The 18,631-nt window shown below is 44.5% G+C and overlaps 1 protein-coding gene across 1 annotated transcript; it reads right to left on the bottom strand.

Moving 5' to 3' along the window:
• Positions 1–1,346: 1,346 nt before the first annotated feature.
• On the bottom strand, positions 1,347–2,069 carry LOC119342002. Its single transcript, XM_037613845.1, has 2 exons — positions 1,916–2,069; positions 1,347–1,831 (listed from the first exon to the last, which is right to left on the bottom strand). The coding sequence occupies exons 1-2, from the start codon at positions 1,994–1,996 to the stop codon at positions 1,454–1,456; spliced, it is 459 nt and encodes a 152-aa protein (XP_037469742.1). The 5' UTR covers positions 1,997–2,069; the 3' UTR covers positions 1,347–1,453.
• Positions 2,070–18,631: the final 16,562 nt, after the last annotated feature.

Here is an 18,631-nt window from a genome sequence, read left to right as displayed (position 1 = left end):
TAGTTTATTTGCGGAAGAGCGACGCGAGAAGGCGGAAGCTGAGGAGAAAGCAGAGCAAGAGAGAGAGTTAAAAGAATACTATGCGGAGCAACACCGTTTTTTTGAGGAAATAGGAAAGAAAAACAGGGAAGAGGCTCGTCGCATGGAGGAGCAGGAACGACAGCGAAAGGAGGCTCGTGAGGCAGAGAGGCAGAGAAAGAAAGAAAGGGCTCGTCAGGCTAAGGCAACAGAAGAAGCTGGCGATGGAAAAGGAAAATATCCACGCTGGACTCAGTAGATTCCCGTGGTAGTATTTAAAATTCCGCAATCATTTGTATCTTTATTTCTGCACTTTAATGTAGCTTTATTTCAGGAGTTAAATGTAGGTATATTCCTACAATGTATCTTATTTTCAGTTGTGCCGTGTCGTAATGGAAAAAATATAGTTTAAGAATAAAGTAGTGGCATTTTCTTTCCCTCCACTAATATCGAACATCGTGCAACAACTACAAAATAAATTTAAGATAGAACATAATGCCCTACAATAACAGAGTACAAACTAATAATGCAAGTACATCCGAATTAAACGGTAGAACTGGAATAAAACTACATGAAGACATCATCGTCATCCTCCATCGATGCAGAACTCTTGCCCTTCGAGGATGTAGAACTCTTACCCTTGGACGATGCAGAACTCTTGCTCTTCGAGGATGCAGTACTCTTGCCCTTTGACGATGCAGAACTCTTGCCCTGTGATGATGCAGCACCCGAAAGCGGCGGCATGAAGATATCATCTTCATCCTCGCTCTCCTCAGTCCATAAAAATGGATGCATTTCTGCAGTCCTTTTGAAAGTTTCACTCTTCGGCTCCACTACATTCTTCCACCTTGCATGCAACCTAAGAAGTTCTTTACGTACCTCCTCATAGGTCCTTTCAGGCCACCCAGACCAACGTAATTGGTGAGCCAACTCATTCATTATGGTGTCACTACCAGTGAGTTCGTCCCATGGAACTATCCTATTGTCCATCCTGAAATCGGTAGCTAGCCTCAAAAGAGTCCTGCTCATCCCAGGGTGAAAACTACGATCGAAAGGATAATGGGACATCTCGACTACACTACACTCGAATGCTTATCCACCTCCGTCTGAAGGGGGTTTTATAGGTAGAGAGGAGAAAATGGCGGGAAAGCACGAGTGCAGTATGGCGGGAAAGGGTTGGCGGGAACATATGGCGGGAAACGAGTGGCGGGAAGATATGGCGGGAAGGGGTTGGCGGGAAACGGGTGGCGGAACATATGGAGGGAAAGCGTTGGCGGGAAAATATTGAGGGGAAAGCGTTGCCTGAAAATATTGAGGGGAAAGCGTTGACTGGTGCATTTTTATTTCAGCAAACATAGATGTTCAAATCGAAAAGTCTGATACACACATATATAGATACAATGGGTCGCGCACGTGCATAGATGAATCACCGTACTTAACGACGACCACCTGGCCTTTCCTTACGACCGGAAGGCGACAAGCGATTAGGTGGCCGGGTCACACGAAGACCGCGGCCGTACTCCACTTCGGCTTCATGTGTCTGCGAGTCCTGCGTAGGTGGTGGAGTCGCGAATCCTTGTTGCGAACCTGAAGCGTAATTGTAGGCGTATGGTTGTGACTCCGGGGGGATAAAAGATGGGCCAATAACATCCCCTCCGAAGAACTCTGTAACTAATGATGTAACCGTGTCGCCAAGATCATGTGATGCTCCCCGGAGGCCTGTGTTGACGCCATGATCATGTGATGCTCCCCGGAGGCCTGTGTTGACGCCGCGTTGGGTGTTCTCATCGCCCCAATTAACATCAGGTGTGTCCTGCACATAGAAACATTTTAAACAAACTGTTAGAGGATAATATATGATATCATTGTAAATGCATTGAAATGTAAACATGACTACCTGAGCATATCCCTCTCCTATACTGTCTGGCCATTGTACTTGGTGCTGGTTTAAATCTGGTACACGAGTCTCCTCGGGCATGGGGATCCCTCGCGTGGAGAGAAACGGCTGAGATCCCTCACCTTGGGTGTATGCATCATATCCTGTGTACGCATATGGGTTAGGGGAAATAAACTTCTCGGGCATCGAATCCAAGCCCGTGCCATGGTCCTGAGATGTTTGCCCCTGACGAAGCTGCATAGAAGAAGAGCGATGCAGTGGCAGAGATGAGTCATGTCGTGGCAATGTCGTTCTAGTACTCGGACCCTCCCCCCATTGCTCATGGCTCGTACGCGCCTCGCTCGGTCTGGACGACGGTGCCGCACTCGGTCTGGCTGACCTCGCTACCGGCATGTATGCTCCAGTGGCAACGTCGTCGCCTCTACCGCATCTGAACTTCTTTGCCACGAATTGTTGCAAAAGTTTCTGGAATGTCTTGCGATATGGGCCCTGGGCCGGCATGCTATCCGTAGCCATCTGCCCTACTTCGTTGACATTTTCAAGATGAACAATATTTGGATGTTATTTAGTTCCAATGATTATGAAATGATGGACCTAAAAAAGTTACAAGTGATTACCAGGTGGTCACGATAGTAAGCTGCATGCAGCTCAACATGTCTCCGCGCCTGCTCCTCTTGTGTGAGATGTGTTGGTATAGTAGCTGGCTGACTGGCCAGGCTAGCACGTGTGTTCATGCAGTACCACTGCTTGTACGCTTGATCTGTACTTCCATCGTACGGCTTGCAAAATTAAATAATTACATAAACCTTTGTGATGAAAGCAAAGCATCTTCACGCATCGTATGATCATCGTAAAAAAATAATGTACATAAAATATACCTAAGTTCACGCACTATATCTGCTAGCGCTTCATTTGTCCACTTGTGTACCCATTCACTGTTCTCTTCCCTCCAATCGTATAAACTCCAACCCCTGCCCATATTGGTTAGCCTGCAAATATGTAACAAAGTGTGAGTTTAGTAAATTAAAAATGACACTAACTATTTAGGGATGTCACATCTTACTTATGTGTTTCCTCATCGATACGTCTGGGAAAAGGTGGTGGAATTTCTTGATAGAGACCGAACTGTCTCATTACACGCTCTGGGTTGTAAGGTTCAACACACCACAGGAACAATAAGTTGCAGCGAGTCAGCCAGAATGCACTATCGGTCAACATGCCTGGTGTGAAGTGTCGAGCATCAAAGACCAATTTTAGCTGGTCCTGAGTCCACGGGTTCCATGTGACTTCTGCCTCATCAAGTATCTCAAACTGCTGGTGGTACATAGGGTAACAATTTTTCGCAATATCTGGAGACCAACGTTTCCGTGCCTTTGTCCACCTGGTGGCCATAGTTGCGCTAGCACCCTCGCCAAAGTCATATGGGTATATGGGTTGTACTATACGAGGTCGTCCTACAGGGAGGTATTCCCAGGACCACAACTGTAGAAACTCATAGGCGACACAAAGTAATGGAGCTTTTTGTGCGAAAGGGGTTTTTTGCATGGCATCACACAAGCCTCTGTATGTATGAGATAGCATGGCAGAACCGAAGCTGTATTTTGGCTGCTCGGGTAAAGGTTCATCTACCATATTCTCTGCAATGTAGATGAGACCAGGGACAACAACGTCCCCATGTGAATTTGGAAATAGATTCCCGAGGAGCCACAACAAATATGCAAACAGATGTCTTTTTCTCGTCTCCTCATTGGCGAAGCTAGATAAATTAAGAAAGTTATCACGAAGCCAGACGAGTGGGATGCCCCGAGGGTTACCAGAACGTTGTGATTCTGGCATTTCCATCCCAAGACGGGCTGCTATATCTAATGCCCAAGATGGCGACACTCGTGGAGAGACTACCGGCTCACCTCTAACTGGTAGAGCAGTGATCATAGAAACATCTTTCAGTGTAGGTGCAAGCTCCCCAAAACGAAAGTGAAAGGTGTGGGTTTCAGGTCTCCACCGGTCAACGAGGGATGTCAAAAGGGATGGGTCCGAACGTACTTGGTCGTCGCATGATGTGAGCCTAGCAAAACCTTGTAGTCCATAAGCGTCAAGGTGAGCAAGGAAATAATTGTGTATTGGCCATGTTTTCTTTATGGTTCGAAGTCTGAAAGGCCGATAATCATGCTTAGTATTTGGTTTCAAAAATAGGTGGCAACGGTGCCCGGCGTCATGGGGCCCCTGCAAAAGCACTAGCACTTCACCCATAACCTGCACACAAACATACAAATATAAATTACGAGGAAGACAGAAATACAAATGCAAATCTAAATTAACTTAAAAAATACAAAGAGATACGATTTACATTAATTATCTGAAGTTAACATCAGGAGTACAATAATACAAAGAGAATGAATTTAAATTCAATATAAGTACACATAACGAGTAGAAATATAAATAGACATGGCGAGTACATATATATCAACATCATGCGTTGTTGTTGGCTCGATACGGGCAGTCTTTGCGTGAATGTCCAGGACACCTGCAAACGCGGCATCGCCTTGGTTCTTCCATCTGGCTATGGTCCATGTCATTGCGATGACGCCTAGACTGACGTCGTCCCTTTGCGGTTCTCATCAAGTCGGTGTTCGGAACCCATTTCGGCCCATCTGGCCACAACATTTTGTAGTTCATATCAATGCCCCAAGCCCAGAACTCACCGTTCCAAGTGTTGTACAGATTGTACATGTTAAAGTACGGCGATATGTATGGCTCGACGCTGATTTTTTGAACAGCAGCCGCCCGGAGCACATGACTGCAAGGGTAGCCCTCAAGCTTGGGCTTGTTACAAGTGCACTCACAGGAGGTTGAGCCAAGGGTGACAGCTTGCTTTTTTGATCCTCTGTGGTGACCCTTAACGTACTTGGCTCGCACATTGACCTCCCACTTATTCCTAAGTGCGTCCACTTTCCTGCAGCCATGACTTTGGGACTTCTTTGCTTTCTCGTCCAGATGTCTTTGCATCTTCTCGGACCATGGCTTGTTCAATTCAACTTGTGCTTTGGCGACGGTGACCCTGTCTGCAAAGTATGACAGGGTCCGGTTCCAAGTTTCTTCAATTAGGGCTGTGATAGGCAGTGCTCGCACCCCTTTAAGAACACCATTGTACACCTCTGACATGTTGCTGGTCATTATTCCATACCGAGCCCCGGTGTCATGAGCCTGTGCCCAATTCTCCAAATGAGGGCAATTCTCGGTGATCCACTGGCTCAAATTTATGACCGTCCTACGACCCCTCCGGTCTTCTCTCTGCGGCAAGGCCGCGCGGTCGATCTCACCATTGATACCTGCCCATATCGCATTCATTTTGGCTACAGTTTTTTGCATGCACATCCTCTTGAATAACTTGAACCAATCCTTGTTTTTGAATTTGGAGTAAAAGTTTGCTGCCAAATGCCTCATGCACCACCTTCCCTCTAGATCGGGCCAGCCCCACTCTTCTTCCGACGCCTTAATTATTTCAAGAGCGCTTAATAATCCAGTGTTGCGATCAGAAATGATGCAAACACCTTTACGCTCTTTCACGACACCCATCTTCACGCAGCTCAGGAACCACAACCAGCTATCTTTGTTCTCGCTCTCGACCAATGCATATGCAATAGGAAGAAGCTGATTATTTGCATCCGCTGCAATCGCCACCAATAGTGTGCCCTTGTACTTTCAGTGAGAAAGGTACCATCAACAGATAATACCGGGCGACAGTGCCTGAAGGCTTGTATAGTCTGGGCGAATGCCCAGAATAAGCGGTCCAGGATTAGCTCACCCGGGTTCATTGGGTTTGGACGTTCTCTCCGCCAAACTTGAGTCCCCCTATTAGCACTTGCTATTTGATGAAGCATTCTAGGGGCATAAGAATATGCCTCCTCATAGGTACCATACAAGTTCTTAAATATATTTTCCTTCGCATGCCTAGCCTTGCTGTAGCTAACAGGGAATCCAATTAGATCCTCTGCATCTTTTTGCAGAGCCCTAACACTAATGTTGAGACTTCCCTGCACAATTGTTTCCATCGTCTGTGCCACAAATTTTGCTGTCACATTGCAGTGATCTGAAAGAGTCCCAGTTTGCTCACAGGTATGCTCCACTATTTTTGTGATATGCCATGACTGACATACCCCAGGCTTCAGTCTAGCGAGAACTCTTCCGCGGCAACCTTTCGCGGTGTGGATGCATATGACCTTCAACTCTTTTTTATCAGACTGCTTCACTCTATGCTGGCGGTGGATGCCGATTCATAGCTACCCATTGCCTGGTAAGCAGACTTCTTATCTGGGAAAACTTGCCCAACCTCCAGGATTCCCGCTCCTAGGCCAGAAGCAGAGTGAAATTCGTTGGTGATGCTCATATCCTGTAAAAACCCAGGTTGCAGTGCCGCCGCGACCGCCCTCTGAGGAGGAACATCTTCTTCTCCGCTTGACTCCGAAGACGCAGAAGAATGATCATCATCATCTAGCGCCTCCGGCAATCCCTCCACGTGTTCGCTCATGTCAACGGCCGCCGACCAATATCCTGTGTCATACACAGGCTGGCCGCCCGTCGGTTCCGATGGGCCGATGCTAGGGGCTGATGTGATGGCCAACTCGACCTCACCACCCCTGCTACTGCATCCGGCAACATCAATGACTGAAATGAACTCCACATACACCATCGGCTGACCATACATTGAGTTATTGGGATTGCTTGCAAACCTCATGTACGACCCCCACGACCGATCACCTATGACAGGCCGCAAACCCCAACGGGCAACTGTCCCATCATTTCCTCCGTCAATGACGAAGGCCTCCATTGTCATTTTTTTTCCTGCATCACTGGGCCAAACACCGCTCGGATGCACCTTCTAACAGCTGCGTAACCCACGTTGACCATGTCTCTCACCACTACTGTAGTCGACTCGCAGAAGGACACATCCACCCCGCATGGACCGTCGCGTAAGACGTTCCCATAGTACACTACTAAATTTTCCATAGTACCTAACCAACATACATGTTTACATTTCAAATAATTAATAACTGAACATTTAGTAACGATGACAACATTTACATATCTTACGACTAAAATAATAATTGTATTTTCATTAGAAATATTCGGTTTGTTTTTAGAATCATTTGCTTAGACTTTAAGGGGTTGTTTGGTTAACGGGTATTTAAAGATCTATTTTTCTCAAACTTGTCTACGAGCGTAACAAACTAAAACTTTGTTTGCTTTTCTCTAACTACCCCAAAAATATCCTAAAATAGTTCTCGTAACATGCAAAAACTTAGCTTCTGGAAAAACGACTATTAGTAAAATGTGGTTTTCTACATAATTTCCTTACAACAGGTTATGACAAAACTGAGGGTAAGTACTCGCTAGCCAAACAACCACTAAACATAATATTACGATAATAACATTTAAATATCATATGAGTAAAATATCTAATTTCTTCCGGCATGATATAATGTTTTTCATATCATACGATAAAATTCATTTATTTACAAATAATAATATTTGCAGCGGCATGACAGTACATCAATATAAAAAATACTAACAAAATTACGGCGTCATTTTATACCCATGTTATGACAAAACTCATGGTAATTACTCGCTATCCAAACAACCAGTAAACATAATAATACGATAATAACATTTTAATATCATATGAGTAAAACATTTAATTTCTTTCGGCTTTATATAATTTTTTTCACATCATACGATAACAATCATTTATCTACAAATAATAATATTTGCAGCAGCATGCACATTATTCACAATACTACATCAATACAAAAAATATTAACAAAATTACAGTGTCATTTTTCACCTTAGCTGCAATATGGATGTGCTTGCGAATGCAATTAAGCGTCAAAATAGTTCCAATAAATATCCGTCGCCGGTACTATATGAACCTCGTCAACCTATTATCACATTAACAACAATATTACACACGGATTTTTCTTCCTGCTAACAAAAGTATGAAAATAGCACTTTCATGTATGTGTTCATCACCTCAAAATGGGACAGCGAAAATGGAAACACAATTTCTTCAATCACGTCTTCTCCTCCTTGTTTGATACTAAGATGAATTATTTTACCTAATTACATACATCATACATTAGCACCTAATCTTAACATATAAAATTTAGATTATTGCGACTTATTAATAAACATACCACATAAAATAACATACCACATGAAATAACATACCGCATGCAATAAACAATTACAGTACAATTTTTTCTTAATTACCGTATTAAGATTTCCCGCATGTCAATACTAATGGACGCACCTAACATTGATGCAACATCTTCAACCTACTATTTCAAAAAAATAGTTTAAATGCTACATCTCTCGTCTGAAATTATTTCTAACCTCTAAGCACTACCATCACATAGCTAATAACGAGCTAAAGGATGAACTAATTACCACCCTGCATGCATAAATAAATAAATGTATTGCAAAGCTCATACCTTGATCTTCAACTTCGTAGTTCACTTTGCACGGCTATTCCTACTACAGAAACTCCAAATGACTCCTCCAAGAGCTGAAATAATGCCTAAAGCAACATAGAATACACACTTAGGAACTAATCAAATAGAATAAAAACATCGTGCATGCGAATGAAACCAACAAAAATGGATAGATCTTACCTTAATCTATCTTTTCTTCAACTTCATCATCCTCAAAATCCAACTCTAAATCGCCCTAAATCACGAGTGAAAGTGCTTACTGGGCTTTCTTTTCTCTCTGTACTTAGAGACTTAGAGAGCAAAGGAGAGGAACGAGGTTACAGAGTGCTTGCGCACGGAGCTGAAGCATGGCATATAAAAGGGAGAGGATCCCTGTAGTGTCGGCAGCCTCGGATTCCCGCGCGTGAAAATCAACATCATCAGCAACAGCATGCAAGGAGCAAAAGCAAAGCAACAAGCCACTCGTGAAATTCGTCGTTTGCCGCACGTGGGAATCAGCAAAAGCAACAACAATCAGTGCCAGAGTGATTCCCGCCCCGCCAGTTTTCGCGCGTGGGAATCAGTGCCAGGACCTCGCCTTCCGTGCACAGTTAGAGCGCACCAGCTGCTGTCGACAGGGGTGGCCGCCTCAGCCAGTGGCGGCGAGGCCCACCGGCGGGGCCCGCTCGCATCAGGGCCTGTCGCCCAGGCAGCGACCGCGCCAGGGCTGGCCGCCTCGCCCGGTGGCGGCCGGGCCCACCTGGCCCGCCCCGTTCCGTCGCGGCGCGACGCAGAGTGGAGATTCCGTTGTGCACCGCACGGCCGCCTCCTGCGGTGGCGGCGGGGCCCGCCGCCTCACCTAGTGGCGGCAGGTGCCATGTGTCGCCTGCCGCACCTGCCGCCACTAGTCAGGGGGTCCTTTTTGACGTTTTTATCTGCAGATAGTCCTTTTTGACAATAGCGTTCGGCAGGGGGTCCTTTTGGACAAAAAATCGTGGTTGTTAGGGAACAAGCAAGTACAAATAGTAGTGTATGTACAAGAAAAGCTAGCTGTATAACACCATCATACTGATACAGAAAACAGCATAAATGGAAAATTACAAATAAATAAATAAAGTTTAGTATAGAACTCCAAGAAGTGACAAAAAATGAGAACAAGTTAATGTCAGGTAGAAATAATGAACGATTCTAGCTCCTACTGAAGGAAAAACTATGAGAAAATTGCTTCGATACCATCGACAACCTCTGCAATGGCTTATTTGCCATCCAACAAAGCTTCAGTGCTTATATACCAAACACAAACAAAATCTATTGCTTATTTGCCATCACCGTTAGTCTCCCGTTACCAAGTCTCTGTTTTCTTGTCAGTTTTCTTGAAAAATCCAATTTTACCCTCGTTGCAGATTAAAAAAAAAGACAACTTGCCCCCGCACCCGACTCTCCAACACCACGACTCAACGCACGCACACCTGACCCTCCCCATCCCCACACACGCACGCGCAGCGGCAACATCCACCGAGCGGCAATGGCGGAACCGCCGCCGGCGCCACCATCGCCCCTGCCGCCGCTCCCCCAACCCCCGCTGTTGCCGCAGAATCTCGACGCCGCTGCGCCTCAAGGCTTCTCGCCCACCGCATCTTCGATCCTATCCAGGCGACGCCTAATGGCGGAACCGCCGCCGGCGCTTCCCCAGCCCCTGCCGCACGGTCCCGCCGCCGCTGCGCCTCTATCCCTCTCGTCTACCGCGTCTTCGATGGCCTCCGCAAACGGGCTAGCAGCGGCAACCTCTCCCGGCGGCCATGTCGCCCAGAACCCTAGGATTGGGGATTCCGGCGAGGTGGAGAGTAGGGCAGTGGCGCCGACGGCCGATGCTCTTCCCAAGATCAACTCTTCTGTGGGCGCACTCGCAGCAGCCCCTCCACCCCAGATTTCCATGCCCGACGAGGAGGAAGGCATGGCAGACGAATGCGGATCAACCTCTCTCTCTGCTATTTGTGCTAGGTAATTTCTCGGGCTCTCTCTCTTTTTATGCAGTTTTTGGTAGGAGAATACACAATTGACATGGTTTGCATCACCCACAGGATGATCCAGTCTTGTACTTACACAATAGAGGTCAAGGTTTGTGGCAGTGAATCAAAAATCAATGGGGATTCAACATTTAGTTGGCAGATTATTGAGGGTACTAGGACAAGTATGAAGGATTTGCTGGCTTGTATTGCTGGAACTTCTTCTTTTGCTTTATGCTCAGAGGATAATATAATTCTTGAGTATGTTGATTCCATTAGTGGCAAAAATATCTCTGTGTCAAATGATGAAGAATGCATGAAAATGTTTGACTGTTTTGAGAAGAATAGAAGTGGCCATTTGATCATCAAATATTCTGAGAGAAGTGATAATGTTGATGTTCCATGTACTCCTTCGAACCAGACACCATCTATAGCACTACCTAGTCAACCAAGTAATGTCATGGATGAAGCTAGTATATGCCTAACAGATACATATCTTAACAATCCCCATGAAGAATATGAACATGTTGGTGTAGATGAGGAGGACCAATACTCAATTGGCAGTGTTGGTTCCGATAGTGATGATGAGGTCGGAGAAAAAGATATACCAAATACTGATTATGTTGAGGATAGCAGCGATGATGAGGAATGGGTTGCGGAAGATGCTAGACCGGATGCTATTCCAGAAATTGCCTATGACAAAGAAAACCCGCCAATGCATGTTGGCGCAAAGTACCCCAACATTGAAGAGCTTAGGTTGGCAATTGCTACATACGCTGTGAAGAAAGAGTTCGAATTTAAGGTTGAAAAAAGTGAACCTACTCGATTCAGGGCTTATTGTCGCCGGGCGAACAAGACGGGCTGTAAATGGAGAATTCATGTTGGGAGGTTGGATGACCGAGAAACTATGGAGGTATTTTAGTTGCATAATTTTGTTCAATGATGTTTTGTTATGAAATGCAGTTGACTGACACTAGTTTTTCCCATTGTTTATTTAATGCAGGTCAAAGTTCATATGCAGGAGCACACATGTTCTAGCAAAAAGAAGAAAAAGAAGCAGAAAAATGCTTCAAAGGCATGGGTATGTGAGAAAGTCATGGTCTGGGTAAAAGAAGATCCTAGTGTTCGGCCGATGGAATTACGCAGGAGGCTACATGACAAGTACAAGATCAAGGTCCAATATACAAAAGTATTCCGTGGCAAAGGGCTAGCAATGGCTAAGTTGTTTGGTAATTGGGATGATTCTTTTGACAAGCTATATGCTTGGAAAGCTGAGGTTGAGAAGAGGTCTCCTGGAAGTATAGTTGCGATTGACCACATGGAGTATGATCAGAAAAAATATTTCATACGGATGTTTGTTGGGCTGAAGCCTTTGTGCGATGGGTTCTTGGCTGGCTGCAGACCTTACTTGGCGATAGATAGCACTCATTTGACGGGCAAGTATAGAGGCCAATTAGCTACTGCTTGTGCTATTGACGGGCACAATTGATTGTACCCTGTAGTCTATGGAGTTATCGACTCGGAAACTACTGAAAGTTGGGTGTGGTTTATGGAGAAGCTTCGTGAAGCTATTGGCTCTCCCCCCAGTCTAGCTATATGTTCGGATGCAGGAAAAGGGATTGACACTGCAATCAATAGGTATTTGGGTATGCTGAACATAGAGAATGCATGCGACACTTGGTTGTGAACTTCAAGAAAAAATTCCATGGTAAAGTTTTTGATGATCATTTGTGGCCAGCTGCTTATTCATGGACTCCTCGAGGGTTTGACTATCACATGGCAGCCATAGAGGAGAAAAAGGCTGCTGCAATAGCATACTTAAACAAGTACCACACCAGGCTATGGTCAAGGAGCAAATATTCAACCTCCTCAAAAGTGGATTATGTGACAAATAATTTGGCCGAGTGTTTCAACAACTGGATCCACAACCACAAAGGTTTAATGTTGTTTCAGCTCATGGACAAGATAAGGAGAAAGATTACAGTTAAGTTTGAGAAGAGGAGAAGGGTAGCTAGAAAATTTCAAGGTCGGCATATACTTCCAAGTGTCATGAAGGAGTTGAATGACATAAGCAGGGGGCTGGACATTGAATATGAGAGAATAGATGACATGATTGCAGAAGTGAGTGAGAGTGTTGCGCTAGGTGGCAAGCGCCACGTCACTGATCTAGCAAACAGGACATGCACATGCAGGGCATTTCAAGTCTCCGGGAAGCCTTGCAAACATGCAATTAGCTTTATTACTGGAATTAGGGGGGTCACAATAGAAGACTTCGTTGATGATTGTTACAGCGTTGCCAAGTTTGCTGCAGCTTATGCTCCTATTCTTCCTGGCCTAACCGACATGTCTCAATGGCCAAGTGTGAACAAAGAATTCTTCTTGAACCCCCCAATCCTTAGGCGGGCCCCTGGGAGGCCAAAGGTACAGAGGCACAAAAGTGGTGCTGAAAATAGCAAGGGAAAGGGAAAGAAAGGCCAACACCAATGTCCAATTTGCAAAGCTTATGGACATAAATGGCAAAGCTGCAAAGATGCTGCTCCTGAAGCACTAGAAGCCTATGCAGAAGTAGCAAAGCAGAAAAGGTACTTTCTATTTCAATATGAGATTTCTGTTCCACCTTACTCTTGTCTTAATTAAGCTATAATATGTGAAACTCATGCAGGGACAAAAGAAAGAAAAAACCCATTACAAAAGCTATTTGTACAACAACAGATCAAGCAACTAATGGTACACTACCTCTACTTCTGTGTCCAAGTGAAAATGAAACTGCACTAGCTCTACTTTCATGTCCAAGTGATGCAGTTCAAGGCGATGTAGCCAAGTCGACATCATCGAAGACTACATCTAGAAGGTATGAAAACTGCACCAAATTTACTTATATTCTGTGAGTGTACCATAGTATGTAATCAACTTTTTTGATGTAGATCAAAGGTGATATCTGCTGCGCCTGACAGCCCTGCAATGGGAACTCGAAGCAAGAAGAGAGTTGCGCCTAACAACCAAGCAATGGCCAGTCGAAGCAAAAAAAAGTTGAAACTGTGAAATGCTCTAAAATCTTGCGTATTATTTCTGTATCGCAGCTCTTCATGTGTATGCTATTTTATTTAGAGACTTGCTTGTGTGAACAACATATTTTGGTTGTGGTATTTTGGTTCTGGACGATGCAAACTTGGTACTGATTGTGTGAGAATTAATACGGTGTTTCATGAATGTCTTCTAAATGATGTGAATTTTCTTGAGTATATTACTCTGTTGCTGGAATTTTTTATATCCTGGATTTGTTAGATAATCACTACAATTTTGCTGGAGTGCTGAAAATAGAGGAGGAATGTTGTCAATTTTTTTCTGGACATGTTCTACAATTGTTTGCTTATTTGCCATTGAGGGCAAGATGGTCATTTTGGGCACTTAACGGATTGAGTTAACACTAGACTAACTGCTAGTGGTATATAGGCAATAGATTTTGTTTGTGTTTGGTATATAAGCACTGAAGCTTTGTTGGATGGCAAATAAGCCATTGCAGAGGTTGTCGATGGTATAGAAGCAATTTTCTCAAAAACTATTCTCAAGTCCTCAACAGCTAGTGCTTCCTGCTCAATCATACAAGTCCAGTGACTTGAGTCCCCAGCAGAGAACAAAGCGCAAGCGCAGCTAGCTGCAGGGGCTGGTGGTCCATTGGTGAGCAGTGAAGAGCCTCAAGCCTACACGCTAAAGAAGGAAAAGGCACCTAAAAGACAAAAGCTACTGCGTGCATAATGGTTGCTCAATGATTCCTGCAAGGACGAACATCTCCAGTTTGCACTGTAAAGCAAATCTATTCATGATCGACTGCCCTGCAGATCCTCTATGATTACTCACAATTTAATTGAGATCAAATGAGATGGACAAACCAGTAGTACAGATGATGTATCTATCTGCATTGCGTTCCAATATTATATAGCTCAGGAAGACTAAATCTCAAATGCAAATGCAAAGGATTAGAGTTGCAAGCACTGGCTGTAGCATATAAACACTCACCTAGTTAATCCTCATGCATGCTAAAGGATGAATTTAGTTACACATAATTATATAGAATCTGAATGGCCATATCGATCTTGATGATATATAACATCGATGGATCGGATGGCCTTAAAATTCGCAACGAAACGAGATACAAATAGTCTGAAGGTCGAACGAAGCGACCTATCGCAGCAAGAACAAGGACAGCAATCAGCAAGGAGAGGAAAGCGGAAACAAGTCGGAACTGAGGAAAAAAAAATTGCCTGGCTTTCCCGCATGCCAATACAGAACTCTCCACCATTTTTCTGAGCTAAGCTTGCACGGATGCCTCCATGCCTTTGCCCTGCGGAAGAACCGAGACGACGACGGAGACGAAGACGAAGACCGGGACGAAGAGGTCACCGGAGCGGCGTCCGCGGCATACGGAGCGACCAGCCATGGTGGAGAGGGGATGGCGGGGGCTTGAAGGGGATTGTGGCATTGGCATCCTCTTCATCCTTCTTCATGTCCCGCGATGAGCCGAGCTGCTAGCTAGCTAGTAGCACAAACAAAACACAAGCGTAAGAGAGAGGGAAGAGGGGCAGGTTCCTTTGGGCTACTATATACAAACGCAGAGGATTAGAATACTAGAGGTTTTTAAACACACACAACCTAGCAAGTGCTCTCATCAGGGACGCCGGATCATCTGTGACGGGCTATGTGTGGCACGCACTCTCTTACCTTCTTTTTTTCAAAAAGAAGCAACATGTGTTTTATTTAACACAGTACAAATGCAAATGCCCTCGTACACGAGCCTCGGCTTAGTGGTTGAGTATGCGGTTGCGCAGCCTAACCATTCGAGTTCAATTCCTAAAATTAACCGGTGATGCAGAGGGGTTTTCCCCCGTTCACTACTGGAATTTTCACGTACGCCGGGTGTAATGCTCTTCGCCGAGTGCTAAAACACGGACACTCGCCAAAGACTCTCGGCAAACCCACCTTCACGGCAAAATGTCGTCTTTGCCGTCACTGCCTCATGGCAAAGAGGCACCGCACGGCAAACCCTGCAGACGCCGAGAGCCGCTCACGGCAAAGAGGAGCCACGTGGCATGCCCGTCCGTAACAGGCGGCTCCGTCAGTTACTACGTACTTTGCCGAGTGTCACTCTCAGCAAAGCATATGCAACATCCTATATTTTTTTTGTGTGTTCTTTCTAACTGACATGTGGTCCCATTGGTCACATTTATCAGTAATTTTTTAAATAACTTGCTAAATATTTTTGAAACAAAATGACGATATCTTTGCCGAGAGCAGCTCTCGGCAATCCTTCTGACCAGTAGAACAGCGTGGCCCACATGGGAGCTGACAGTTTACATAGCTTTGCTGAGAGCTAGTCTCGGCAATGCTCTCCTTCTTTTCCGAGAGCTGCTCTCAAAAAAGTTGTGGCACAACAGTAGTGTTCCAGACGACCATGTTTCCGAGAGGTGCTCTCGGAAGTCTATCGTTTTCCGAGTGTTGCTCTCGGGAATCTTTTCCATCCATTCTGCTGTCAAGCTATTTCTTTTCTGATCCCTGCAGATAAAAACAACTACAATGCAATTTGATCATATATAGGCATAATTTGATCTAGTCCACACATATATAGGCATAATTTGATCATATATAGGCATAATTTGATCTAGTTCACATATATATATATATATATATATATATATATATATATATATGCATAATTAGGGATAGTCCACGGGAGATTTTACGGTGCATCATAATACACCAAATCACGTGTATTATATGGGTGATCTAACCGATAAGAATAACTGAGCCTTTTTGAGCCCAAGGGTATTTTCGACCTAGAAATTTTTGTACCTTTAATCGGCCCAATTAAGTCCAGGGGTATTCTCGTCCGCAATTTTTCAATCAAATTAATTGCATTAATAAAACACTTCATTATAGAGGTCCAATCATCGTGCATACTCTTTTGAAATTTGGTTCGAGCGGTTCATCCTCTCTCCTCCTCTCGAGCCCTAACCTCGGCGCCCTCGATTGCCTCCGATCGCCTCCGGCACGCTCGATCACCGCCGATCGCCCCCGGCTCCCTCGATCGCTGCCGATCGCACTCGCCGTGTCACTCCTTCCTCCTGCTCCTACTCCCCCTCCCCCTCCATCGCAAGTCACCCCACTCGGGTCGCGGCGCCAGATCTTCCGACGAGCCTCCCCTCCTTCCCCAAGCGGACACCACCTTCCTCGACCTGAGAGGCCACATCATCCTCATCGACGGGCATCAAATTTTTCACGCCGGATCTTCACTGTAAGTGCCTAGCCATCTCAATTATTTGCTGGTCCCTTATGCATATAGTACCAATAAGGGTCGGATTTGATTAGGGTTTAGGATATGTCATGTGAGGATTAGGGTTTATGGTTTCAGAAAGTTGTGACGAGATTTTGATTGAAAGGGAGTGTAAGTTGGATTTAGCAAGGACATGTTGATGTAGTTAGTTAGGGTTTATGGTTTCAGAAAGTTGTGACAAGATTTTGATTCAAAGGAAGTGTAAGTCGGATTTAGCTAGCACATATTGAAGCACTTAGTTAGGGTTGTGTGCCATGAGAATTTGTCAGCAGATTTGGATTCAAAGAAAGTTATTTTGGATTTAGTTAGGAGATGCTTTTGAATTGAGTTTCGAGATATTTTGGATTTAGTTAGGAGATAATTATTTTTGTATGGAGTTTGGAGATATTTTCGACTTAGTGAGGAGATAATTTGGATTTAGTTAGGTGATAATTTTGGATTCAGTTAGGACACAATTTTGAATGGAGTTTGCAGATAATTCATTTATCAGGGGACTTGAAAGATTCGTGCACTTTGGATTTAGTTAGGAGATCATTAGTTACAACAAGTACAATCAATTTAATATTTCTGGATTTAGTCAGGGAATATTTTATACTTACTTACAGCTTTTGAAGGACTGAGTTTGGTACATGAATCCGATATGAAAAATTAAATCAATTATTTAAGCAGAGTATTGCATAATTATTATGTATGCTATCCATCCGTAACATTGACTATCTATTTTTGTTGGCAGCATAACGACATGGATGATAAAGGCAACGATGGCAAAAACTTGGGGAATACAGGCAAGGATGACAAGGACATGGGTGATAGACGAAACGAAGGCAAAGGAATGGATGGTATGCGCACGGATGATAACGATAATGAGGATGCAGGCAAGGATGGCATAGACCTGGATGATGTACACATGCAAGGTAAAGGAATTGATATTAAAGGCATGGCTGGTTCAGATCTGAATGAGTGTATGGAATACATAGAGATTGTGAACAAGACTTTCAGGACTGAGGAAGAAGCCTACATGTTCTACGTAGGCTATGCGAGAAAAAAGGGTTTGGTGTTAGAAAGGATGATCTGAAGTACAGGGGTTCGGGTCCGAAACAAAATGCATACAGAAGGACATACAAGTGCTGCAAACAAGGATGGCGGGCCCTTAAGCACTTTAACAGAGCTGATAGAAAAAGTACACCGAGGGGTCTTTCTCAGTGTGGGTGGCCCGCTCTTTTTCAGGTTGAGTTACAAGATAGTAGTGGCCTCTGGTTCGTCAAGAATTTTGTGGACAAGCATAACCATCTGTTTGTCCCTGCTGACCTGACTCCCTACTTATCGGCTCATCGTAGAATGACTGACGCACAAAAGGTTGATGTTATCGAGTATGCTGTTAGTGGACTTCGAACACATCAGATGATGAATGTAATGGAGAAGAATGCCAGAGGTCCCGACAAGCTTGGATTTATAGATCGAGACCTATACAACCATGTTTCAATCCAGAAGAAGCGCAAGATAGAAGGCAGTGACGCTAGATATTTGCTCACCTATATGATTGCAAAGAAAAAAGCAGACCCAGAATTCTTTTTCAAATACACAAAAGACAAAGAAGGCCATTTGAGGAACATATTCTGGGCTGATTCACAATCCCGGATTGACTATGTTGCCTTTGGTGGTGTCGTGGTGTTCGACAGTACATACCGGTCTAACAAGTACATGCTTCCGTTTGTTCCATTTGTTGGTCTGAACCATCACCGCAACACAGTTTTGTTTGGGGTCGGTCTAGTGTCAGACGAGACATTTGCATCATACCAGTGGCTTCTTCATGTATTTCTGGAGGCAATGTCCCAGACGGCACCCATTTCAGCAATCACCGATGGGGACGGTTCAATGGCTAAAGCAATAGCTACTGTCTGGACTGGAATAGATC

Source organism: Triticum dicoccoides, chromosome 7B (genome assembly GCF_002162155.2).
Source record: "Triticum dicoccoides isolate Atlit2015 ecotype Zavitan chromosome 7B, WEW_v2.0, whole genome shotgun sequence".
Taxonomy (NCBI): domain Eukaryota; kingdom Viridiplantae; phylum Streptophyta; class Magnoliopsida; order Poales; family Poaceae; genus Triticum; species Triticum dicoccoides.
Note: the sequence above shows the minus strand (reverse complement) of the source record. Positions and strands in the feature narration are given on the sequence as shown.